The sequence below is a fragment of the Leptodactylus fuscus genome, chromosome 5 (assembly GCF_031893055.1).
Source record: "Leptodactylus fuscus isolate aLepFus1 chromosome 5, aLepFus1.hap2, whole genome shotgun sequence".
In the NCBI taxonomy this organism is placed as follows: domain Eukaryota; kingdom Metazoa; phylum Chordata; class Amphibia; order Anura; family Leptodactylidae; genus Leptodactylus; species Leptodactylus fuscus.
The window spans coordinates 215,232,655-215,260,284 of record NC_134269.1 but is presented as its reverse complement, the minus strand read 5'-3'; the positions used below and the strand labels follow the sequence as shown (position 1 = coordinate 215,260,284).

Sequence of the window (27,630 nt, the reverse complement as noted above, 5' to 3'; positions counted from 1 at the left end):
TTGTTCCCTACTTATTTACATGGTAAAACGTTCTAGAAGCATCCCTTGATTTCAGAAGTGTGAAGAGTGTCCACTGACAACCACAGATAACCCAGCGCTCTGCCTAGTCCTCGCCATTCGCTCTGCCTGATCGGACCCAAGAAGGTTTTTTATCAAAACAATACAACTTGTTTTGGGAGGAAGTTGAACAATAATCCCTTACTCCATTAAAGGTGAAGTATTAGCACACGATTGCTTCAATATCTGTAACATTAATCTCGGTCTCGAGCGCGAAATGTAAACCTTTGGTAAGAAGAAGCTTCACACGGTGAGGTTTGTCCGGGACGTCACTTTCCGATAGTTAATCTTTAAAATCCCATCATCAAAAAAAATTAAAAAAAAAATCTTTGCAGGATAGCAAAAATGATTCTGGTCCAAAATCAAAATAAAAAATACTGAAAATAATTGGTCATAAAACTGACAACGCAAAGGCTCGAAAGTCGGATCGATGGGACGGGTCTGGCTCAAATCTCGACATCGCTCTCCTTGTCGTTGTCGTGATCCCCGTCGTAAAATTCATTTGAGGCTTCGGGCCTAGAAACAATTGAGAGATGGGTATGAGTGATGGGTATAGTGCTAGAAGGGTTTGTACGCGGGCACAAGGGCTTTGCTAAAGGTTGGGGGTAGGGATGAAGAAGAGACAGTTGGACTGGGTTCCCATTTGCGCAGGAACCTCCAAATTCGGCCGAAGGAACAGTCCCTGCACGTCACGTTCAGTTCAGTCAGTGGGGTCCACCAGTCTCAGCGTGTAACCGCTTAGCAGTCCGGCTCTCCGATGATTGGACCCCGCAGGACCCAAACGACGCACACTGTTTGTTTACATAGAGTCTGTATTAGAGATGAACAGCTGTTCCGAATAGCACGCTCCCGCTTCCATTTATTTCTATGGGAGCGTGCTATTCGGAACGGCTGCTCCCAATAGTGTTCGCTCATCTCTAGTCTGTATCTGTATCCAGCTCTCACAGGGGGAGGGGGCTGTTGTTTTTTTTTTTTTTGCCCCATTTTGTACATAGGTAACTAGAGCCATTAGTTGACCTATTCCAGCAACCTGCTCCTCCCCCCTCCCCTCTCCGTAGACTCCTATGTAAGAAAGTAACTTTGCTTGATAGGTGGAACAGGAAACATAGTTCTTAAATCGGATATAACACAGAAATTTCTTACACAATGACCTCCATTATTGTGGTTTTATAAATAGAGGCAAGCTGGGGATCTGTCACAAACATGTACCCCACCAAACTAGCCCTGCCACACGCTACTATGGGGCCACATCATTATACCCCTTCCCCTTTTGTTCTAAACTTTACCCACGTGTTATCTTACAAAAAGGGATTTTTGTACTCACCGTAAAATCCGCCTCCTAGTTACCAGGTCTATACCCAAGGTGCTGCGTCCCCCAGTGAAATATGCAAGACATTTAATTTCCCAGTTTTCCTCCAGATATGCAAATTTGCTAAGCGACATTGTGCAGGCGGCATTTTCATAGTTCTTACACCCGATGCCGCCCCTGCTACCTCTTGTGTCACCCCCTCTTCCTCAGATTGTAAGCTCTGGCGGGCAGGGCCCTCAGTCCCATTGTGTGAAGTGACTATTTTTTTGTGATAAACTTCTTGGTCTGTACTTGAACCCTACAAATTGTACAGTGCTGCGGAATAGGTCGGTGCTACTATGGCGGCCAGAAAAGCCGCGCCATTTCACAAAATGTAATGATTGTAGGGAAAATGATTTCTTGTCCTTTTGGCCATTTTGTACATGTCACGTGACATTTTTCAGTCGATTTTGTAGTAGGAGGTATACATATCATCTGCAGGGACTCAATTTATACGCATTACATATATTTCACAAAATACAATTTTTTGGCCACTGGATATAAATAAAATGCATTATTATTATCATTATTGTTAAAGGGATTCTACCACTAAACCAACATTTTTTCTAATGACCACGTCGGAATAGCCTTAAGAAAGGCTATTCATCTCCTACCTCGCTTAGTCGCCTCCGGCTCGCCGTTCCGTAGACATACCGGTTTTTTCCAGTATGCAAATGAGTTCTCTCGCAGCACTGGGGGTGGGCCCAAGCTCTGAAACGGCAATGGGGGCGTCCCCACTGCTGCCAGAGAACTGTCTCCATCTTCAGCTGCATCCTCCCCTTCTCTCGTCGTCTTCCGTCTGGGTCAACTCCGACGAGTGAGACACAAGTCGAGCCGAATGCGCATGCTGGCCGGCGGCCATTTTTTGGAGGCCGCTCTAGGTCTTAAAGTTCAATACAGGAGCGGCCTCCCAAAAATGGCTGCCGGCCTGTATGCGGCACTCGGCTCTGCTGGTGTCTCGCTCGCACAGCCAACCATGCAGGCATCGCAGTTTGACCCAGACGAAAGACAGAAGAGGCGGTTGCAGCTGAAGATGGAGGCGTCGCTGGAGACAGTTCTCTGGCAGCAATCGGGACGCCCCCATTGCTGTTTGATCGCTGGGGTCCGCCCCCATTGCTGCAAAAGAACTCATTTGCATACTGGTAAAAATCGCTAGTTCTACGGAACGGCGGACCGGAGACGCCTGAGCAAGGTAGGAGACGAATAGCCATTCTTAAGGCTATTCCGACGTGGTAAATAGAAAAAAATGTTGGTTTAGTGGTAGAATACCTTTAACAGCTTCATGCACCGCTGTTACCACCTTCTCCAGCCCCTCACGGCTAATCCTGCGCCCGCACACTACAGCGGCGGCGCTGAATAGAGCCTATGCCCATGGCGGTGTCTGAGCTGGGAAGCAAAGCCCATGTGTAGGCTGTAATTCCTGGACTGACCACAATCCTGGATGGCACTCATTAGATCACACTGAGCATGCCCAGAGCTCTACTTGACAGTTCTGTACGATCGCGATTCAGTGGCCATTTGTGCACAGTGTAGAGGGAACGTGCCAACAACAATATGGAACCTCTATGGAGGAGATCGGTTATCTCCTTATGGGGGCATTCACACGATGTAACGCGGAGCTGACTCTTGCACGATAACTCGCGTAAAAATCAGCGCCGCATAACAGAATTCCATCGACTTCAATGGGTTCCGTTTAATGCGCGTAACACATTGAAATCAATAGGATTCTGTTTTGCAGCGCTGATTCTTATGCGAGTTATCAAGAATCAGCGCCGCGTTACATCGTATGAATGGCGTACATGGCATAATAGAGTCGCAAATTGTGACTCTCTCTTATTTATATTGCCCTCGCCACTTACCGGAAAGGGGGCTTGTCCACCGACCCACCAGGTTTCTGATTACTTACGCCATCTTTGACTTGAAGACGCTCTGTCCTGCACAAGGTGCCTCCGATTTATGAGATGTGAGGGCTCGCACTCTCAGCAGCCAATTCATCTGGCCATGATAGTCAATTCTAAATCGCAACTTCCATTACCTGGAGTAATTGTCCTCGGAGCCCCTCTCCTCAGGATCCGGCTCGTCTGTGCGGTCATAGCTGAGCAGATCCGATGGGACGTCGTGGATTTGGACACTGGGCGCATGGTTCAACATCTTAAGGTTCTCGAATATGGTCTGTCTAATTTGATCTAAATACTGAAGGAAGAGACAACTTGGTATGATGTAAGCAAGTAATAGAAATGTATAAGGCAGACTACAGGAAAAACGGACAGACGGGGCGGATGTATTACAGGGTTTTCCCATTTTCTAACCACCTTAGTGGTGACATCTGTTGTCTTGATTGGCTGTTTTCTCTCAGTATGCAAATTAGCTGTCTCGTAGCACTGGGGGCGGGCCCCAGTGCTCAAACAGCACTGGGGGCGTCCCCAATGCTACCAGAGAACTCTCTCCAGCGTCGCCACCATCTTCGTCAGGAACGTCCTCTTCATCCTCTGCAACTTCAAGGTCTCGGGCAGAATATACTGCGCATGTCCACAGGCCACGAGAAAATGGCTGCTTACAATACTGTGCAAGCGGCCATTTTCTTGTGGCCTGTGGACATGCGCAGTCTGCTCTGTCCAAGGCCCGAAGCCTAGAAGTTACAAGCCACCGCCAGAAGAAGAGGACGTTCCTGACGAAGATGGAGGCAGCGCTGGAGAGAGTTCTCTTGCAGCATTGGGGATGCCCCCAGTGCTGCGAGCCAGCTAATTTGCATACTGAGAAAAAACGGGATTGTAGGCGAACGGAGAAGACAACGAAAGGTAGAAGAAGAATAGCCTTTCTTAAGGCTATTATGACGTGGTACCTAGAAAAAAATGTGCATGAGTGATAGGATCCCTTTAATTATAAATGCGGCTGCTTTCTGCCACTAGGTGTCTCCCCTTCTGCTGTTCACTCTTGCCACTAAGGAAGTCTGTCCATCGATACTTCCATTTTGTCTTGCTCAGTGAGTGTCGATGGCCGATCTTTCCTCTTTTCACAGTGATGAGCTATCCTGGATAGATCATCAGTATGAAGACTCGATTTAGGAACATACAGCCTTTTTCAGTTTTTAAGACCTTGTTCACATCTGCGTTGGTATTCCGTCCGGTGTAGTTCACCTGAGGCCTCCCTCAAACGGAATACCGAACGCAACTGCAAGCGGTGTGCCAGTGAAAGCACACGGCCCTACAGACTATAATGGGGTCCATGTGCTTGCCGCCAGATCTCCGCAGGAATCATGAGGACAGGAAAGTAATTCACAACCTACGTTCCTGCCCACATGATTTCTGCAGGCAGTGTGCGGCAAGCACACGGACTCCATTATAGTCTATGGGGTCCATGTGCTTTCACTGCACACCGCTTGCAGTTGCGTTTGTTATTCGGATCCCCAGGCGGACTCCCCGAATGCAGATGTGAACCAGGAGGTAAAACAGTTTTTGGTGCCAGTTGCATCACAATTCTGGTGCATTTCCAATAGTAAATTTCCCCCACTGCAACTATAGGACATGAACGTCCCACATAAAGTCCACATACCTGTCGCGTGTTCTGATTTTCAATCCTAGTGCTGACATCGGGGTGAAGGGTGAAATCTGGAGCAAAATATTCAAAGTATTCTGAAGAACAACAGAAGAAAAAAATCTAAGCAAACTGAAGCACGTACCCTTCATCAAATCTGACACGGCATCGCATATCTACTGACTCCGGGCTTATCCCACCCGTACAGGATCATTGGGTGTTTGGTATCTCATCAAAGAAGGAAGACACACGCACTTACCACTATAAGGCAACTCTTCACTAATCGTTTCATCCACTAGTAATGAGGTTTCATAAGTCCTGAAGGGCAGAGGTTGGAGATGTCTTAGAAATATAAAAGGGTCTTTTCAGTCTTAAAGGGGTTATCACTATAAACACGACATAGGATAAGCGTCTGAATGGGGTTTTTTCTCTAGCCCCCGTGTGCCGTTAGTTTTGGGGCCTGATATGCTATTTAGGCAGTACAGTGGCTCGGGGGTTAGCACTATTCCCTTATGGAGTCCTGGGTTCGAATCCAGACACTAGAGAGTCTAGTTAGCACATCAGGAACCAAAACTAACCCTACCGATTGCTCTGTTGCACAGTGTAGTCGCAGAAGAAAGCTTCAGAGTAGATTATATGGGTTATTCTTCAGTTTACTTCACAGAACATGAGGTAACCTCATCAGCATGTCTATACAGCAATAAAGGGAACAGACAAGAAAAGAACTAACCATAGATAGATGCAACATGGTGAGATACAGACAAGTCTCCATAGCATACACTTACACTGTATTCAGCACATAACAATAAGAACATCGCCATTTAATGTCCGGAAGCTGTAAGTTCCTCCAACACAGTATAATACAAATATATGTATATACCAACATCCTTTCTCAACAATAAAGACTTATTCAGTCAAACTTAATTTCTTCATCATTTTCTGATGTCTTTCAGCATTCAATGCCTATCTCAACCAAAAAAAATGGCCTGGGACATGCGCAGTAGCATGCTGCTTCTACTACGGCTACTGCGCATGCGCCCACGCCATTTTTTTTTTTTATCAATGTCAGTTCGCGAGTTAGACGGGACCAGAGGACATCGCAGGAAGAGGAGGCATGGCTGAAGAAGACGGCGGACCCTGAATGCCCGCCCACCTTGCACAATGGGTAAGTTGATCACATTCTTTTTAGGGTTTTATTTTAAAACTGGGGGGTAGTTTAACCCCTTACCGACATGCGCCGTAATAGTACGGCGCATGTCGGGTCTGTAACTATGGTGACCGCCCGGGAGCCGGGCGGCCGCCATAGCCGCCGGGTGTCTACTGCTTTAAGCATTAACCCCTCCGGCGCCGCGGTCAAAGGCGCCGGAGGTGCCATTTTCCCGGCGGCGCATGGGTGCCGCCATTTTGCCCGGGATCGCCGGCTCCTGGAGCATGCTCCAGGGCCGACGTCCCGTTGCCATGACAGCCGGGAGCCTGCAAAAGAAAGGATGATTTTTTGCAATGCATTGCAATGCATTGCATTAGTGATCAGACCCCCTGGGGTTCAACACCCCTAGGGGGTCTAATAAATGCAAAAAAAAAATTTTAAAAAAAAGTAAAAAAAAAAATATAAAAAGTATTAAAAGTCACCCCCCCCCCTTTCCCTAGAACACATGTAAAAAGTAGTTAAAAACTGTGAAACATATACATGTTAGGTATCCCCACGTCTGAAATCGCCCGCTCTACAAATCTATAAAAATATTTTTCCTGTTCGGTAAACGCCGTAGCGGGAAAAATAGTCGAAAGTGCCAAACCGCCGTTTTTTCACTGTTTTGATTCTGATAAAAATTTGAATAAAAAGTGATCAAAGCAATAACATTTCCCGAAAATTGTAGAACTAAAAAGTACACCGGCCCCGCAAAAAAAGACGCCCTATACATCCCCGTACACTTACGTATAAAAAAGTTATGGCCGTCGGAATATGGCGACTTTTAGAAAAAAATTTAGGGGTCAAAATGTAAATAAAACCATATAAATTTGGTATCCCTGGAACCGTACCGAAACACAGAATATAGGGGACATGTCAATTTGGCTGCACAGTGAACGCCGTAAAACCAAAGCCCGTAAGAAAGTCGCAGAAATGCATTTTTTCTTCAAATCCATCCCATTCTGAATTTTTTTCTTGCTTCCCAGTACATTATATAGAATAATTAATGGTAGCATCATGAAGAAAAATTTGTCCCGCAAAAATTAAGACCTCATATGGCTCTGGGAGCAGAGAAATAAAAAAGTTATGGGGTTTACAAGGAGGGGAGTCAAAAACGAAAAACGAAAATCAAAAAATGCCATCGGCGGGAAGGGGTTAATATAACTTTAGCGGTGCCTGAATAGCCTTTTTAAAGGCTATTCACGCATATGTGGGGCTCTATCAGCATGATTTTGCTGATAGAGCCCCTTTAAACCATAGATACTTTTCTGTAGCTTACAAACCATGTTTGGTTTTCTTTTATCTTTGTATCCTGGAGGTTGTTCCATGTAGATATCTTCTGCTAGATCTCCATTTAGGAACGCTGTCTTTACGTCCAGATGTCTCAATTGCTTTTGTTTTGTTGCTGCAACTGCAAACAAGGTTCTAATTGTAGTATGTTTGACGACTGGTGCAAAAACTTCATCATAGTCTTCTCCATATTTCTGAGTATAACCTTTAGCTACGAGTCTCGCTCGATATCGTTCAGCTGTGCCATCCGTTTGATATTTTACCTTAAAAACCCATTTACATCCTATAGTTTTTCTTCCTTCTGGTAATTCTGTCAGTGTCCAGGCCTTATTATCACGCATGGATTTCGTTTCTGTTACTTTTATCCATTTGTTAGCTTCCTCTTCTGAGAGTTTTGATATGTCTTCCCAAGATGTAGGTTCACATATCCTGTTTGTACTCGCCTTGTATGAAAGACGTACAGGTGGTTTTCCCTCGTTCTCTCTTATTGAACGTCTTGGTTCATTCTTTAAACAAAAAAAGAGAAGACACTGAGCAGACTTCTAGTGTAGATATTTGTGGAAACCAAAATCAAGGATATCCAAAATATATGGTAATAATAGTGACCCAAATGGCCTCTCACCTGATGTGGTTGTGACCCGTTCACCACCACGTAAAGGGAGCAGCACATCCAAAGAGCACCGATCAAGGAACAACCGGGAAAGAGAATGATATGAAGAAGGCAATAGACCACGCTCAAGGTCACAGTAGAATTTATTGGTTAAAAGGTGTACAGCGCTAAAACACCGTGTTTCGGGCCCTCACGCCCTTTTCAAGTGCATAAACTTAATCCACAGATAGCGTAGCATAGACCAGCTTTCTAGTGTCATCTGACACTTTCTGTCATAGAAAGCTGGTCTATGCTACGTGTCATTGGTTTGGAATCTGTCAGCATACATTTCATTTCAGTCACAGTTCTGTTTTTTCTTTCTGCTACCCCATTCTGCTCGGGTGTGTATGGAACAGTCTTCTGATGCTCTATTCCATTCTGTTTTAAGTAGTTTTCTATTTGGTGTCCTGTAAATTCACCTCCATTATCACTTCTAATGATGACTGGCTTCCTTCAAAACTTGTTACTCGACTTTGTCACATAGTCTTGTAATTTACTGAAAACTTCACTTTTGTTCTTTATCAAGTACGTGACTGTGTATCTTGAATAGTCATCTATGAAAGTCACCATGTATCTATTACCTCCTGATGTGGTCACTTTCATGGGTCCACATACGTTAGTATGTACCAAGTCAAGTGGTCTTTTGCTTTTTGTTTCACTTTCTTTAGACACTGACACTCTTGTAGCTTTTGATTTTATACAACATTCACACTTCATGGTCATTGAGCAATTAGATATTAATAGATCTTTTGTCAGATTTTTCTTCTGTAATGCCATTATACTTTCAGGATGTCGGTGTCCTAGACGTCTATGCCATACATGAATACAATTCTTGTGATCATGTGTACATAACTTCACCTGTTCCTGTACTGTGTCTAGATGATATAATTGTTCTCCTGCATTTACACTGACTATAACCTTGCCTCCTGTTAGGATTGTAGTTATCATCTTTGAATTTTACAGTAAGTCCTTTAGCTATTAGACGTTTTACGGACTTGTTGCTCCTGAGTCAATAAACCAACTTGATGATGATGACTTTTTATCAGCTGCTTTAAACGTACCATTGCAGTGATCTGCATGCGAGTTAGAAATGGAGCTTTTCACTTTCTGTTTACTGTCTCTCTGTTGTAATTTTTGTTGTTCTGCTTTCCATATAGAACAATCTTTCTTTAAATGTCCCTTTTTCTTACATCTGAAACACTCTCTTGTTTCTGTGTTGTGGCGCTTTTATCTGTAACTTTAAGAGCATTCCCACTAACCTCTTCTGTAGATTCTTGTGTTTGCTCTTTCCTTCTCTGGTATTCATCTATGAGTCTGGTCTTTACAAACTCTAGTGTGATCTCTGCTTCAGGTCTTGTTTCTAGAGCGTTTATCAGAGCAGTATACGAATCTGGTAAGCTGCATAATAATATCGCTGCTATATGACTTTCCTGAATAACTTCACCAATAGATCTCAGCTGTGTTATCACTTCCATCATGGCGTTTATGTGCTCCTGCATGTCTTTCTCTGCACTTAATCTCATCTTGTACAGTTTCCTTAGCAGAAATAACTTGTGATTTAAGCTGGATCTTTCATGTAACTTTTTCAAAGCTTGCCACATTTCCTTTGCTGTATCCTCATTCCTTATGTGAATTAGCTGATCATCCTCCACTAATAAGCTGATAGTAACATCTTGCTTGTCTGTTTTTCTTCTCCCATGTCTGATCATTCTCATTGGGTCTATCTGTGGTGATTACCTCCCATAAATCATCCTTAGACAACAACATCTCCACTTTGAACTTCCATAACTAATTGTTCTCATTGTTCAGCTTAGCTACTGTAAGTCTGAGCTCTGAGCTGCTGTTCATCTGTAACTTATCTTACTTTGTTGTAGAGACTTGTTCTGGAGAATTCTTTTGCATTCACAGAGTCCTCTTGTCTTCTGTGCTTGGTTGCTGTGCCTGGTTGTAAGTGTGTCTGGGCCCATAACCTGTTGCACAGTGTAGTCGCAGAGGAAAGGTTCAGAGTAGATTATATGGGTTAATCTTCAGTTTACTTCTCAAAACATGAAATAACATCATCAGCATGTCTATACAGCAATACACAAGGAACACATAGGAAAAGAACTAACCATAGATAGATGCAGCATGGTGAGATACAGACAAGTCTCCATAGCATACAATTATACTGTGTTCAGCACATAACAATAAGAACATTGCCATCTAATGTCCGGAAGTTGTAAGTTCCTCCAACACATTATAACACAATAAGTCTATATCTGTTGCATATATGTACAGTTAGGGCCAGAAATATTTGGACAGTGACACAATTTTCGTGAGTTGGGCTCTGCATGCCACCACATTGGTTTTGAAATGAAACCTTTACAACAGAATTCAAGTGCAGATTGTAACGTTTAATTTGAAGGGTTGAACAAAAATATCTGATAGAAAATGTAGGAATTGTACACATTTCTTTACAAACACTCCACATTTTAGGAGCTCAAAAGTAATTGGACAAATAAACATAACCCAAACAAAATATTTTTATTTTCAATATTTTGTTGCGAATCCTTTGGAGGCAATCACTGCCTTAAGTCTGGAACCCATGGACATCACCAAACGCTGGGTTTCCTCTTTCTTAATGCATTGCCAGGCCTTTACAGCCGCAGCCTTCAGGTCTTGCTTGTTTGTGGGTCTTTCCGCCTTAAGTCTGGATTTGAGCAAGTGAAATGCATGCTCAATTGGGTTAAGATCTGGTGATTGACTTGGCCATTGCAGAATGTTCCACTTTTTTGCACTCATGAACTCCTGGCTAGCTTTGGCTGTATGCTTGGGGTCATTCTCCATCTGTACTATGAAGCGCCGTCCGATCAACTTGGCAGCATTTGGCTGAATCTGGGCTGAAAGTATATCCCGGTACACTTCAGAATTCATTCAGCTACTCTTGTCTGCTGTTATGTCATCAATAAACACAAGTGACCCAGTGCCATTGAAAGCCATGCATGCCCATGCCATCACGTTGCCTCCACCATGTTTTACAGAGGATGTGGTGTGCCTTGGATCATGTGCAGTTCCCTTTCTTCTCCAAACTTTTTTCTTCCCATCATTCTGGTACAGGTTGATCTTTGTCTCATCTGTCCATAGAATACTTTTCCAGAACTGAGCTGGCTTCTTGAGGTGTTTTTCAGCAAATTTAACTCTGGCCTGTCTATTTTTGGAATTGATGAATGGTTTGCATCTAGATGTGAACCCTTTGTATTTACTTTCATGGAGTCTTCTCTTTACTGTTGACTTAAGAGACAGATACACCTACTTCACTGAGAGTGTTCTGGACTTCAGTTGATGTTGTGAACGGGTTCTTCTTGACCAAAGAAAGTATGCGGCGATCATCCACCACTGTTGACATCCGTGGACGCCCAGGCCTTTTTGAGTTTCCAAGCTCACCAGTCAATTCCTTTTTTCTTAGAATGTACCCGACTGTTGATTTTGCTACTCCAAGCATGTCTGCTATCTCTCTGATGGATTTTTTCTGTTTTTTCAGCCTCAGGATGTTCTGCTTCACCTCAATTGAGAGTTCCTTTGACCGCATGTTGTCTGGTCACAGCAACAGCTTCCAAATGCAAAACCACACACCTGGAATCAACCCCAGACCTTTTAACTACTTCATTGATTACAGGTTTACGAGGGAGACGCCTTCAAAGTTAATTGCAGCCCTTAGAGTCCATTGTCCAATTACTTTTGGTCCCTTGAAAAAGAGGAGGCTATGCATTACAGAGCTATGATTCCTAAACCCTTTCTCCGATTTGGATGTGGAAACTCTCATATTGCAGCTGGGAGTGTGCACTTTCAGCCCATATTATATATATAATTGTATTTCTGAACATGTTTTAGTAAACAGCTAAAATAACAAAACTTGTGTCACTGTCCAAATATTTCTGGCCCTAACTGTATATACCAACATGCTCATTAATGGTGGGGGCTAGAGAAACAACTCCAATGGCGTCAGAATCCACGAAGCAGTAACTATTAATGGATGCAAAGAACTAGAGCGGGAGGAGTTGGTGAACAAGTCTATTAATCTTCTATATACTCACCAGCATCGCGCTACATTGCGGACAGTGTAGCCCCCCCCTCCGAGGACCAGCAGGGGAATATTAAAGCTTTTCACGTACTGAACACAGTCACTAGGCATGAAATATAAAAGAACAAGTCATATCTAACAATCTCTCATTAATAATAAGAACTAATAATTGACTTTAAAGAGGACCTCTCTGATATAAGAGGCGAGTTCAGCTTTGTCAGTATGTGCCCCGGCTGCAGAGATATTGGTACTGGTAGTTTCGGTACGGATATCTCTGCAGAGTCAGAGGGACTGGCCTTACAGCTCAATACAAGACTATGGAAGAGTACAGTAAGCGATGACACTGAGCTGTAAGGCCGACGAATATTGGTGCCGAAACTAACAGCACCAATATCTCTGCAACCAGGGCACATACCCGAAAAGTTGCCAGTGTGCTAAATTCTGCTTACTAGAGGTGCATAAAGGTCCTCTATTGAGTTATCCCAGTGTTTGGAGGGGTCTCCTCCTGGTACTCCGCTTTTCTCCGACTCTCCAAAGACATGCTGTTAGAGACTATAGATTGGGACATTCATTGACAATGTTTGTAAAGCGCTGTGGAATAGGTTGGAGCTACACAAGAAAAATAAAATCAGCGGAGATACAAAAAGCCACATCGTTGGCAAGACCAGAATCTTGTTGTTTAGCAAGGAAATCTGAATTTTCAGTTCAATATACACTTAAAATGTGAAAACAGATCTCGGTATCTCAGCATTACAGTCCTGAGAAACTTCTTGCTCTCTTCTACTGAAGCAATATCAGCGGCCTTGGGAAGAGACCCCAGGACACAAGTAGTGACGTCACGTGCCCTTCGCTTAGGCCGCCGCTTGGGCTCAGTGGTCACACGTGGCAAGGACTTCTGCTGGGAGACAACAATGGACCAGGAGGATCAGACCCGCGGTGGGAGGCCGCAGAGTACCGAGGAAAGGAGAATATGGTTTATTTTTTTCAGCTCCACAGGCCAATTAAAAAAAATAATTAGTGTGTTAATTTTTGCCTGGACAATCCCTCTAAGGGTCTGTGCACAAGGAGTTCTTTGGCAGCGGATTTTGACACAGAATCCGGCTCAAATTCCTCTGCCAAAAACGGCTCCCCATTGACTCGCGGCATGAGACTCCCCTCCAGATTAGGTCCATTCATTTGGGCCTAATCCGGAGCGGAATGCCGCATGGCACGCAGATCACAAAGGTTGGATTGGATGGTCCGGTGTGTTCATCTGGCCTCATTCTATCCTATTAATATTATAAAGGTGAATTAATATTATAAAGGTGAAAGTTTGTGTGTTTGTTCCTCAATCACACCGGAACGGCTGAATGGATTTCATAGAAATTTCACACACACCTACATATTGGCCAGGAAGGGGTAATAGGCTACTTTAAAAGTGTCTCACTCACCCCAAAAGTTGTCTTCTGCTCCGCTTTCGGCCCAGGCATGACATCAGTGCAGCTAGTTACACACCACTCCTATTGGTGCATGGCGGTGTGGGTGGGATAGGGAGCCAGCACAGCAGCCCATAGGTTGACGGCGAATTGTGGGAGTGGCCAGCACGCAGGGACCCTTTCCTCAACATGCCCGCATGGTTCCGAACGCCACTGACATGCCGGCCGGCCACACATTGCCTCAGGCCGGCGTAGAATGCAGCAGCGCACCCGGCCCGAACAAGGCCAGCCGCAAGTACCTGCGAACTGTGTGGCCAGGAACACACGGCACGGGAAGGACCGCACATGCTCGCTAAAGCTCCAGCCACGAGACACACAGCTCCCTAGCATCTACATGATGAGTGCTGCGGGGAACAGGCATTGGTGGGTTGCTTAAGGGAGAGGGGGGGGGGGTTGGTGGTTTGGGGGAGGTGGTGGGGGTTAGGGAGGGCAAGGGGGGGGGGGGTTGGCTCCAGAGGGCAGAAGGTAAGTAGGGGGAAGGGGGGCCAGATTGCACATGTGGAAAGGGGAGGAGGGTAACCGGGGTCACGGGTAGGTGGTGGTGGGGGGAAGGGGTAGATGTAGGAAGTGACTGTGATCTCTAAAGAGGGGAAAAGGGAGGGCCGGAGGTGCAGCAGCGGGGCCGTGGGGTCCCGGCCGACGATGCTGTGGGAGGGCCCAGCGCTAGCAGCAAGGAAAGGGCCGTGGGGGCAGGTGGTTCGCGCAAGGGTGAGGGAACAGCAGACGAAGTCGCGGGTTATAGCTAGTCTACTATAAAACTATGTAAACCTTACAGGCCCCACAGCAAGTCATTATTGTCTATTGGCTGCTGGTAATATTTAGAGTCTACCGTCTCCAAAATGGCTTCTGACCCACATATATGCCGCTGTAGGTGCTGAAAATGCCCATTTTAAGTCAAAGGAAAATCTTTGCTTCCAAGAGCCGCTTGGTTCACCCTGGGCGTGCTGCAGAGGCCACAGCACCTTGATTTGCTGGTGGTCACCACTACCAAACATGAAGAATGACAAGTCCCAATGTGCCGCCATGACTGTGACACTAACCTACAACATGTCAGTTGTTTAGGCTAAGTTCACACGAGCGGGATTTTCTCATCTGGCTATTTTCAACACACATTGCGACTGACACGCCAATGCAGATGTGAATGTAGCCCTAGAAGAGATTTCGGTGTTGGTAAACTCCCTTCACCCATATTACATTATAAACACTGAAAACAAGAATAAATGAACGGTAGAGCAGGAACGTCTCGTCTCGCCCTGGACTCACTTACCCGTGGCCCCTTATACTCAGATTAAAACATCCCAGTCTGTCACAGCCGAGTGAGTCCGCACCGCACTGCAAGAGAAGAGAAAGATTCAGATTATAAGGAAACCTCCGCGGAGGGGAGAGACTTAGATTTGGCATTATTTAGCCATTTTCCCCTTGGTAAGCTCGGTTTGTAGTTCTCCCTCAGCTGGAGTCGCCGCCATAAGTGGCATTGATACCTTTCTTATAATGTATTTCCTTTCTGTGCTGAGATCGGCCGGCTCCGGACACAGTAAGTAGAGGAAAATCTGCTCCATACCTGGAATGTCCAATTTCCAGATCCCCAAGTGATGAGGAGAATGGAAGCCTCTTTGTGGGCTTGTGTGACCAGCGCTCCATTCACTTCTATGGGGTTTGTCAGGACTGTAATCTCCGGCAGCGCACACAACCCTATAAAAGTGGCGGTCACACATGTACAATGGCAGTCCGTTCACAAAGAGGCTCCCGTTCTCTTCATCACTGGGGGACTGGGTGATCGGACACTCATCTCCTGTACAGTGGATAAGAAATAAGTGTCCATAATGGGACGCTTTTAGTGTTTTTGGCATTTATACCTTCCTTTCTGTGCTGCTGCAGCAGGAGACAGGCAGAATCAGTCTCCTTCCCCCTCCGGCAGCGGACAATATAGTACCTACCACATGGCCTGTGGTATATAACTGCATCCCATCGTATTCACTAGAATGGGTGGGCGACGTTCCTTACCTGTAGGACAATGCAGGTGGGCTGGTAGAAGTCGACCACTTGTTTAATGACCGGCTGGAAGAGATGTCTGTAACCTTTGTATGAAGAGAAAAGAAGGAGCACATGTAATAGAAGGAATAACACACTAATTGGTTATAAGGGTGTGTTCACAGGGCTCAATTTGACCCCCTTTTTTGAGGCGGATTCCACCGGTGTGGAATGAAAGAATGGCTTACTTTGGTCATCGATGCCGTCTCGGAGCGGGACGTTCAGACAGTAATACCTCCCGCTTTCAGCTCCAACCTCGTACATGTCACCTAAAAGAAGACAAGAGTCAAAGAACGGAAGGTTAACGCATGTTAAAGGCAATTCCTGTGAAAAGGCCTTAAAGGGATGTTGTGTTTGGATTATATTTTTTAGCCTTTGCATAGGTTTCCAATAACAGGCATTGCATAGTCTCCTCTCTATAAGTTGGGGATCCAGCGGAAAGTCTCCACTCAGGTCCTTGTTCTTTGCTGACATCGTGGCCGTGCTCCAGAGTGTCAACCAACCAGAATCAAAACTCGACAGGCTGCCTTGCTCACATGCAGGTCAAATGTTAGGAAAACCGGAGACCCAAATGGAGACTTTCCAATGGATCCTGCGGCGTGGTAAGTAGGCAGCGCGGTAAGTAGGCAGCGTGTACTCGTAAACCTCTGCAGAGGCTTACTCTAGGATTAGGAAACCATGGCTGCTTTCTTTGAGAAACGGTGCCACGTTTCTCCACAGGTTGTGTGCAATACTGCAACTCAGCCCTCGTCATTTGACTTGCAGTACCACAAACAACACATGCGATGATGTGGCGCTGTTGCTGGGAAAAGCAGCCAAGTTTGGCTCATTGTGAACTGGCCATATATAAGAATACTGTATAAGATAAGAGTTATCTTAGGCTACGTTCATACAGGCTTTTTTGGACCGGATTTTGAGGCAGAATCCGGTCCAAAAAACGGCTAGCCGCGACTGGATGCCGATGTAGTGCATACAGTGCACCGGCATCCAGTCACGGCATTCCACTCCGGATTAGGCCCAAATGAATGGCAGACGTCCGCAGCCGATTCCGCCGAGGAATCCGCGTCACGAAAGGGCATGTCGCTTCTTTTTTCCACGAGCGGGAACAAACCCATTGAATTCAATGGGAGATGTTTTTTTGAGCCGAATTCTGACGCAGAGTCCACATCAAAATCCGGTCCAAAAAACCCCATGTGAACCTGGCCTTAACCGGCTGCTATGCTATCTGTGTGGAATCTGCTGCGGATTCCAAACTGCCACCAAATCAGCGTCAAATTCCTACAGGACAACGGCCCCTAAAGGAATCCCTGACATATATATATATATATATATATATATATATATATGATATATATATATATATATATATATATATATGACACGCTTGCCGTAAATTCTAAAGATAGATAGGGACTCCCTAACAATGTAAAAAACACATGGGGGTGTATTGTGGATGTACGGAGTAGTCTATGCATTGACCTTTTAAAACAGCGCCACTCTAGTCCAAAGGCTATGTCTGGTACTGCGGCTCAGCTCCACTGTCGAAATACAATAGCGAATATTATAAAGGCTCATTCATGTTTGGCATTAGTTTGGTTCATGGTGAAAATCTGCAGCAACAGATGTCAGTTTCTGCTGCACTACTTTTATGCAGCACATGAATATTAGGGCAATCTGTCATATGGGTGGATTTCCCACCGGTATATCTGCAGCACACGGTCGTAAATCCCTTCCGCACAATAACTACACCTATGTCATATTTCTCCCTATGCCGACACCTTGTAGGGTTTTTTATACCTTTGCCAGGGCTGCCTTACCTGTGCCAGGGAAAAAGTAATTCCCATATTTATGGAAAGAGACAGTCATGACTCGGTCGGTGAGGTAAAACGCTTCCTGTACGCCATCGCCGTGATGAATATCAATATCTATATAGAGGACACGTGGGTGGTATCTGGAAAAAAAAATGTAGCATTAACTACAACTATGGATAATATAATGAGATCCAATATATTCTGATGTAGTGAACGGAGCGGCAGCATGGCCGCGTGACTCGGGCTGGGGTATCATGGCCTAAATCCATATAAGACACATGCCCCTCTTAAAAGCGACACCCCCTCAGAGGCCTTTAATAAGATAAGATAATCCTTTAATAGTCCCACAGTGGGGATACTTAGTATGTTACAGCAGCCTAGTAATACAGATACAGGATAATACACAGTAATATATTACAGACATAGACACACATAAGCTGAGAAGAGAAGATATACTAGGAGTCCATAGCAGCTAAGGAACAGAAGAGAAAGAAGGAAGATGTCATAGTCATTTAGTTCTCTGTGCGGAGTGTCTTCGCTTGGTCTGATGTAGATTATACAGCCTGGTCGCGGTTGGAAGGAAGGAGCTGCGATAGCTCCATCTCACACTTGGGGTGAAGCAGGCGGTCACTTACAGTGCTGCCAAGTCCCATCAAGGTCTCATACATGGGGTGGGATTTGTTCTCCCGCATGGAGGTCACCACAGACAGTATCCTTCTGTCACCCACCACCTGTACTGGGCCCAGGGGGCTCCCCAGGACAGAGCCGGCCCTCCTGATCAGCCTGTCAAGCCTATTTCTGTCCCTGGTTGATATACTGCTCCCCCAGCAGGCCACACCGAAAAAGATGGCTGAGGCAACCACAGAGTTGAAGAAGGCCCTAAGAAGTGTCCCCTGGACTCCGAAGGCCCTCAGCCTCCTGAGCAGGTAGAGCCTGCTGTGGCCCTTTCTGTGCAGCGCCTCCAGGTGATCAGCCCAGTCTAGTTTATTATTGAGGATCACACCCAGGTACGTATAGGTCCTGACTATCTCAATGCATGTCCCCTGGATCTCCACCGGGGTCAGAGTACTTCTCCGTTTACTAAAGTCCACCACCATCTCCTTGGTCTTCCCGGCATTAATCCTGAGCTGGTTCAGCTGGCACCATTCAACAAAATCCCGGTTTAAGTCTCTGTATTCCCTATCGTCGCCATCAGTGATAAGGCCGACTATAGCAGAGACATCGGAGGACTTCTGTAAGTAACAATAAGTGATGGGATCAAACACATCTCTTTGAGGCAATAACCAATAAAGCAATGCAGAGATATTCATCTTTTTATGGCTGCGTAAACCAGCTGCAAGTGCAGTGGGGGCGGGGCCTGATTGACCCAAGTGCTCTGTGATCACCACTCAATGCCGTTCCCCTATAGCCATTACTGGTATTGTCTGAGATATCGGGGTCCTGCATATCCACAAAAAGCTGATAGTCTGTGCATTACATCATCGCTTTATGGCCATATATAAGGCCTCTGTTATTGGTTTAGGAGCCATTTCGGACCCCCCAAAAAAACTCCCTTTCATGTTCTTTTTCTAACTTTGATGTCTGAACATTGGTGTAGATAAGGATTTTCTTGCGTTCAGGCAACGGACAGATAAAGGCGGCGAGGAACGATCCCATTATGTCTGCAGATTACGTCATTTCACACATCACGTTCCTCCTCAGATCTCCTCGCCGTATACAATCCATTTGTTACACTTCGGGTTAAGATTTCTCTGTTTCTGCCGATACTTCCTCCCGGCTGGTTTATGGCAGCCTTACAATGTACAGTAAGCTTCGGAGCAGCGCTCGATAGGATGCACCAGGATGACACTCCCTTCTAAGGGGGCTTCCGATTCATTCAGTTCCGATGACACGGAGCACAATGGCACCTGCTGTATAATCATGGGAGAGGAGTGAATGAGAAGACACCATGGAAGTGAATGTATCATGGACTATTCTCACAAGTCGCTCCAAGTTTCATCCAAGTGCAATCCGCTACAAACTGGAAGCACGTCGCGGTCGCGAGAATAGGACCCAAGTCTGTGGGCGATGATGTAGTTCCCAAACTATATTCACTAAAGAGATTGATCAAATCTCAAAAATAGGATAAAAAGATAAAATATAACTTTTATTTGACTATGCTATTAAAATTTAAGCACAAACAACCCACACCAACTAGTGAGAAACAACTTAGTATCAGGGAGAAAGCATGAAATCCATGTTCAATATTACTGACTCCCTGTCTAATAGAGCCGGACTAACTCTCAGTCTAACTGCTGCAAGGGACTCTCAATGATGCTCAGCATATCATTCCCCAGCCTTCTGGAATGCCGGCTAAATGCCGCGCCAACCAGGGGGGGAAGGGTTAAATGCTGACTAGGACCCAGTGCAGATTCACTAAAGCCGACTACAAATAAAAGATGCGTATTTTCTTTGACCCAACACGTTTCGTTTGACTCATCAGGGGTCAATCATAATGGTTCTCTCTCAGTATACTAGCAGTAAAGACTGCTGTATTAATTAAGAAGAAAGTGCAGTTGGTATTCTGACCGCCAGCAGGACCGCCGCTACCTTTATCAGCGATGAATTGCCCAGCCGAAAGGCACTCCTTTATCGTGCCCGTGGTCCCTCCCACTCCTCATAACCCGCCAATAGCCGCCGTGCGTCATGACGGCAGTGATACGTCAGAAGGGCTATACCGCCCTCAATTCTCCATTGGCCGGGAACAATAAAGCCCACTCATTCCAGCGCGCATGCGTGATACAGCTGACCCGCGCATGCGCGTCTTGTTGTCATGCCTGTTCCACCTAATTTACGGAGCTTTATGCTCCCTTCGCGTTCCACGCACCTGCGCACTGGGGATCAGAGCCCGTGCGCGCATGCGTGATGCCACTGACCCGCGCATGCGCGTATTGTTGTCATGCCTATTCAACTTGATTTACGCAGCTTTATGCTCCCTTCGCGTTCCACACACATGCGCGCTAGGGATCAAAGCCCGTGCGCAAACGATGACTACTGTGAAGCGACTAATTCACATTACATGTGAGCTTAGAGTATTTTAACCCTCCGCCAGCCCAGCGCTTCACAACCCAAAAAAGTGAGGCCAAATGTTGGACCATCAATCATCTTAAAGTGGACCTTCATTTCTAATGTGCCATTCGGAATGGGGCAAAGGGGAATATTTCTTCCCCAACTACCAAGTTTATTAAGGAAAATACAGCGGCAAATGCCACTGGGAGGTATTATGTTACACGGCCTAACTCACCCACAGATGTCAATGGGAATTGCAGTGGTGTAGAGAATACTATTAAAACATGTATGCTCAACAGTTTTACCCAGCATACTTTATATAGAATCATATTAGCGACACAAATAGTGTCTTAAACAGGTTAGGGGGGGACCTGGTAAGCAACACCTATGATGACACTTTATGCCTACTCATTCTATAAAGCATGAAAAATCCAATTGTTCATTCAATCCTGTTGGTACCATGCTTCCCATTCTATAAATCCATTGAGTTTCTTTCCTGAGCAGGAACCTGTCCCAATCCCCTCCCCTACGTGGGGGTTTGATAACCTCTATGACCTGAACAGTCAAATCACTTATTTCCCCTGAATGTTGGTTTACAAAGTGCCTGGCCACCGGAGTGTCCCTTTGATTTTGTATATCGCAGACATGTTCTCTTATTCTTCTCCGCAATTGCCTACGAGTCTTGCCCACATGTAGTTCCCAAACTAACCACAGCCATGATGAGTATGAGCAGTGATCTCCAGTCCAGCTGACGTATGGCCTCGACCCATATGACCCAGGTCACATGTCAAAAACCAACTTGCTGTATCGCGCTGAAACCCTTGAATTGTTACAAATCAGGGTCACACATTATTAAAGGGATTCTACCATTAAAACCTCTTTTTTTGAGTATAAGATGTTGGAATAGCCTTTAGAAAGGCTTTTCGTCTCTTACCTTTAGACGTGGTCTCCGCTGCGCCGTTCCTTAGAAATACCGTTTTTTACCGGTATGAACACGAGTTCTCCCACAGCGATGGGGCCGTCCCTACCGCTGCTAGAGAAGTGTCTCCAGCGCCGCCTCCTTCTTCGTCCGCAGCGTCATCTTCAATGTCTTCTTCCGGCGCAGGCTCGTAACTTCTAGCAGAGCAGAGCAGACTGCGCAGGCGCACAGGTCACGGGAAAATGGACGCTTGCACAGTATTGTTAGCGGCCATTTTCCAGTGGCCTGTGCGCCTGCACAGCCTGCCTGCAGGGCTCAGTGCTCTCTTCACTTCCTGGATTTCTCGGCACATTGGTGGGCGGGGTTTCACTTGCTCTGCTATCTGCTATGTTTGCAGTCAGTAATGAGGGATTGGTTGTAAATGCATTACCACAGTGTGAAGCTGATGTAGCAGAGCTGGATTTGAGTCAGCTTGCATTACATACAGAGGTACCGGACTCCCTATCTCAGCCCTTATCAGCCAAATTCAATTAAATAATAAGTGGAAGAGCAAAGTTCAGAAATCCCGAAGCTCTCACCTCCCCCTCCTCTATCTGAGGAGCTCCGTCACTCGTCTGTGGCAGAGACATACACAGCTCAGAGCTGCTCCCAGCCTCTTCTTGCTCCCCCCTAAGAGCAGGCAGCTACATCACTTGGGAAATGAGCAGATAAGCCCGTGTACTGTGTAAGCGGTCTCAAAAAAATGGCTGCAGGCACGTGCAATTGGTTTTGCCCGAGCCTGATGGCAGAGCCGACTGCGCATGCGTAGATGTTTGAACCCATCGCTGGAAGAAGACGCAGAGAGAGGCCGTTCCCGACAAAGATGGAGGCGGAGCTGGAGAGTTCTTTCGCAGCATTGGGGACACCCCCAGTGCTGCGAGAGAACTTACTTGCTATACAGAAGAGAAGAAAACCGGGATTTCTACCGAACAGCGGCGTGGAGAAGACTTCTAAAGGTAGGAGAAGAATAGCCTTTATTAAGGCTATTCTTACGTGTTGGGGAGAAAAAGAAAAAAAAACAGTATTTGATTGATAGAATCCCTTTAAAGAAAGCAAAAAAAAAAAATTCTCATAGTGACATGAGAAAGACAGAAGTAGTCATACTCACCTGCTCAGGGCACCAAGGTAAACCTTCGTCCTCTTCTTCCCTCTCACACAGGTAATGCAGGTCAGCCAATTGCTGGATGAAGCAGATCACCACTGCGGCCAATGACTGGCTGAGCCATCGTATTGTGTGAGCCCAGAGAGATCGAAACAAAAAATACAGACAAGCAGAAAAGAACCAGCATGGAAGGAGAGAGCAGCCGGGGGTCAATGAGGTTTGCACTTTTTAACCCATTCTGAACACTTTAGCAAAATGTTCTCCCCACTGCACAAGCCCTCGGAGAAGAAGACAATGATCATGTATTAGTCTACTAATAAGAGAACTTACTTGAGCAGTTCCAGGATACCGATCACTATGTCATTGACATAACAGAATCCTGAGGCCTACAAGAAAAGGAGTCATATTAGTAACAAAGATAAAATAATGGAGAATATCAGAATACTTAATAACGTCGTGATCTCTAATATTACCTCAAATTTCTTGGCATGATGGAGTCCTCCAGCCCAGTTAATGGCAATGTCACAAATCTGTGTCCAAACAATACAGAAGAATTAGCAGGTAAAATGGGGAGATAGATGATAGATAGATAGATAGATAGATAGATAGATAGATAGATAGATAGATGTCAGATAGATAGGAGATAGATAGATAGATAGATAGATAGGAGATAGATAGATAGATAGATAGATAGATAGATAGATGGATGGATAGGAGATAGATAGATAGATAGATAGATAGATAGATAGAGTGGTCACTGGACACAGGGATGTAGTAAATACGCAGCTATAATGGTGGCTCAGACACGTCGTCTTCCCAACCCAGTTATTATTTTTACACTTCGCTGGGCCTGAGATGTTCTTAGTGTAACATGGAGGAGACGTAGAGGAATACCTTATTGTTCAGCTGTGTGGCTCCTTGTAGAGAGGCTCCTGTATAGCGAGAGCAAAACTCAAAGAGGCCTGGAAATACTGGGCTGAGGAAGAAGAAGGGATATATAGAGGTCAGACAGAGGGAGATGAAGGGTTACAGGGGTTTTTGTGCTTTAAAGGGAATTTAATACAAGACCCTGGACTGCTATGTCTGGTCAATCTGATTACAGGAGGAACCCGCACTTTTCTTACGGTCACCCAGACTCAGTACAGTAACACCCTACTAAACAATGGGGTCAGATCTGGTGTGCTCCGTTTTGTAACATGCTGCAGAATATGGTGGCGCTATATAAATATATAGGATTATTCCTGTTATACCATGTCTGGACATATCAGCTTGCACAGGAGTTACAGTAGCCAATAAAGGAGGAATCTTAAGAGACCCCCACTATAATGGACACGTGTCCTGAGAAGACAAATAAGGGATAATGGATTGTCAGGAGAGAAATGTTTCTTCGTTGGCCCCTCACTATGTAAACTACAGCACTATAGCGGCCTCACAGACGCTGAATGCAGAGGAAACCTTCATCCTTGACATGCCTTTAAGTCCTCCTCCTTGTGGTCGCAAAGTTGGGGGGTCTCAAGCCCCTTGCTCCTCCTATCCTAATGATTGCTTGAGCCCCAGGGATCCTGTGGATTGGTGATAAATGTCATTTGAGGGAAAAATCATTGAACTGAATAGAGTCGGCTGTTGTTTGTTGGCAGTGCCAGGAAAGAAGGTGCACGGGGCTCTTCATGTCCCCTAACCATTAGAAAGCTGTCCATGCGCTGACTTCGGCGCAGCCTCTCCTTTGGTTTTAGCTTCCTCTGTTGCAGAGATATTGATACTGTTAAATATCGGATACTGATATCACTGTATGTCAGGGGGCCGGCCTTATAAACCGTTGTCCTTGCTGGGCAGTGGGGAGCGCCCCTGTCAGGACACTTTTATAGTCTTGTACTGTGATGGGGGTGTGCTCCACTATTCGGCATTGACACTGAGCTATAAGACCGCCCCCCCCCCTGACAGTACAGTGATACTACCAGCACCGATATGTCTGCAACAGATATATGGACCACTTTATAATCTGTAATTTCTCAGGGCCTGATTTTAGTTGCACTGTCAGCAATCCAATAACCCAATCTTTACATTCATTATAAGATTTAAAGGGATTCTACTATTAAAATCGAATTTTTTATCCCTAACACATAGAAATAGACTTAAGAAAGGCTATTCTTCTCCTACCTTTAGATGTCTTCTCTGTGCCGCCGTTCCATAGAAATCCCGGTTTTTGTCATTATGCAAATGAGTTCTCTTGCAGCACTGGGGTCGGTCCTCAGCACTCAAACAGCACCGCAATGCTGCCAGAGAACTCTCCAGCAAAGTCTCCATCTTCTTCAGGAACGTCCTCTTCACACGTCTTCTTCCGATGCTTGCTTCAAACTTCTAGGCCTAGATCAAAGCCGACAGCGCATGCCCGCCGGCCACAAGAAAATGGCTGCTTACAATACTGTGTAAGCGGCCATTTTCTTGTGGCCGGCGGGCATGTGCAGTCAACTTTGCCCCAGGCCTAGAAGTTTGAAGTCTGCACAGGAAGAAGACGTGTGAAGAGGACGTCCCTGAAGAAGATGGAGGCGGCGCTGGAGAGTTCTCTGGCAGCATTGGGGACACCCCCAGTACTGTTTGAGCGCTGAGGACCGCCCCTAGTGCTGCGAGAGAACTCATTTGCATACCGATGAAAACCGGGATTTATACAGATCAGCGGCGAGGAAAAGACCTCTAAAGGTAGGAGATGAATAGCCTTTCTTTAGTCTATTCCTACATGTTAGGGACAAAAAAAATTTGATTTTAATGGTAGAATCCCTTTAATGCCGACACCTCCACTGTCCAGTACTAATATAAAGAGTCATTTGATGAAGTGTAACTTACCAGTCATCGCCTACATTGAAGGCATTTAAGCTCTTGGTGAAGCCCTGCATATTGGTGGGGCTGACCCGCTGCAGGAAATCAATGTAATCCTCCGAGTGGAAGCGACACATATCATGCTGAGAAGCTTGGTAAGGCTTAAACACCTGCAAACAGCAAGAAGAAGACATATTACTTCTATAGTGCTCAGTGGTGCCCTCACTGGGTTATCCCAGACTACAAAAATCTACTGAAAAATCCGCCACCTTCAGAGGTCCAGCGGTATTGTGGTCCCCATATGAAGGCAGATGGTTAATATTATTATATTTCCCCCCCCCCAATTCCCTTACGTTTCGGGATCCAAAACGCACATTGTATTTCCTGAGAAGATGGCGGTAGCAATGTTATAGTCTAGAAAACCCAGACGTGGAAAAAAAGCAAAGAATTTACAAGGAAATACTTACAATCATCTTTTTATACAGTCCATAGTGAAGAACCAGGCTGTGAGTCAGGGCCAGGCGGTGGGGCTTCATCGGGTGACCCGTGCCTAAAAATTATTCACAGAAGTTACAAGTTATAGAACAAAATTTCCAAAACTGAGGTGCAAAACAGCAATGAAAAATTCCCATTTTGCACGGCCATCCTGTACTCGAGGGGATCTCATTTTCAGGGCTCCCCCAGTACGTATCAACGTATGGATGAGACAGTTCTCTCCTACACCCCGCCCTGCAAATCCCAAGACAAAAACAGTAGATTTAATTTTTTTTTTGTTGCAGCTTTTCATTTTTGCAAAAAACACTCCTAAAATACAACAGCGTGCTTTTCTGCGTCCTATTCACTTCCATGGGCTTTGCCATTTGGAGTCCGTTTATAGATAGGTCATGGAATCCACTGGAGGAAGGGGCAACACGACACGGTGGCACAGTGGTTAGCACTGCAGCCTTGCAACGCTAGAGTCATGGGTTCAAATCCTGTCAAGGGCAACATCTGCAAGGAGTTTGTTTTTTGTGTTTTCTCCCCGTGTTTGTGTGGATTTCCTCCCATATTCCAAAGAAATATTGATGGGGAAAAATGTACATTGTGAGCTCTATGTGGGGGTCACCATCTACATTAAAAAAAAAAAAAACCACTGGAGGAAAAAAAAACGCTCTGTGAAATGAAAGGGAAGATGGGAGACGGATTCCGCCTAAAAATCTGCCTGCAAAAAATTCCACAAGGGGACCCAAAACACGGAGAGCCCGTCCGCTAAAACAGCAGCTCTCCACGGACTATAACAGGGTTCGCCAGGTGTCCATGGACGTTTCTCTCCACAGATTTTGGACAGAATCTGCGGCAGAGTCTCCAACCGAGGAGAACCATAACCTTAACCCTTCGTTCACATATGCGTTGGTATTCTAATCAGGGGAGTCCACATGGGGAACCGTCCCAAACAGAACGCCAAACGCAACTGCAAGCAGTGAAAAGTACACGGACCCCATAGACTATAACGGGATCCCTGTGCTTGTCACCAGATCTCTGCAGGGATTGCGTGGACAGGAAAGTAGTTCACAATCTACGTTCCCATCCACATAATTCGTGTGGAGATCTCGCAGCAAGCACATGGACCCCATTATAGTCTATAGGGTCCATGTGCTTTCACTGCACACCGCCTGCAATTGCATTTCGTATTCCATTCGTGGGGGAACCAAATGACTGACATTAGCGCCGGGCGTCCGCCATTCTAGTTTGTCGGAAAGCAGAAAATGGACAGTGAATAAAATAGACAGAAACAAAGCAGTAAAGACCCCGATGACGATAATGTGATATCGCACATGTGCACAACGCCGTCGTTACAACGGCAACCAATCACAACGCACCTTTCGTTTTACCAAATTGCAATCAGTAAGCTGCGCTGTGATTGGTTACCATTGCAATTGTATAATAAATGCAACCCAAATAAACAGGGGCAAAGATACCCCCACCCCCATTCCCCCTCCCCCCATCCCGGCAATGTCCCCTGGCATGCTACACCATTGCCCTCAGCTGAGATCGAAACAGACAATAATACCGCCTGACACCGCACAACACGCCCCTCACCATAATGGAAGTTCCCCACGTCCGGGTCGTAGAAATACGCTACAGTCTTCGACATTTAGGGGAAAAATACAAATAACCAGTCACTAAGTACTGGAAGCCGAACAGGGAATATTCACTTCCGCCTGCGCTCCGGAAGTGCGACAGTACAAAGCGCGCCCCAGGGTCCCCGCCCACCGCAGCGCGTCACT

The 27,630-nt window shown here is 45.7% G+C and overlaps 1 protein-coding gene across 1 annotated transcript; it reads right to left on the bottom strand.

Moving 5' to 3' along the window:
* On the bottom strand, window positions 1–27,531 carry HDAC3 (histone deacetylase 3). Its single transcript, XM_075275371.1, has 15 exons — window positions 27,443–27,531; window positions 25,831–25,913; window positions 25,391–25,533; window positions 23,444–23,525; window positions 23,023–23,079; window positions 22,880–22,935; window positions 17,448–17,581; window positions 15,819–15,899; window positions 15,604–15,677; window positions 14,867–14,931; window positions 12,138–12,227; window positions 5,199–5,257; window positions 4,958–5,037; window positions 3,441–3,598; window positions 1–573 (listed from the first exon to the last, which is right to left on the bottom strand). Exons 1-15 carry the CDS (start codon window positions 27,495–27,497, stop codon window positions 504–506), a joined length of 1,287 nt encoding a protein of 428 aa, XP_075131472.1. The 5' UTR covers window positions 27,498–27,531; the 3' UTR covers window positions 1–503.
* Window positions 27,532–27,630: the final 99 nt, after the last annotated feature.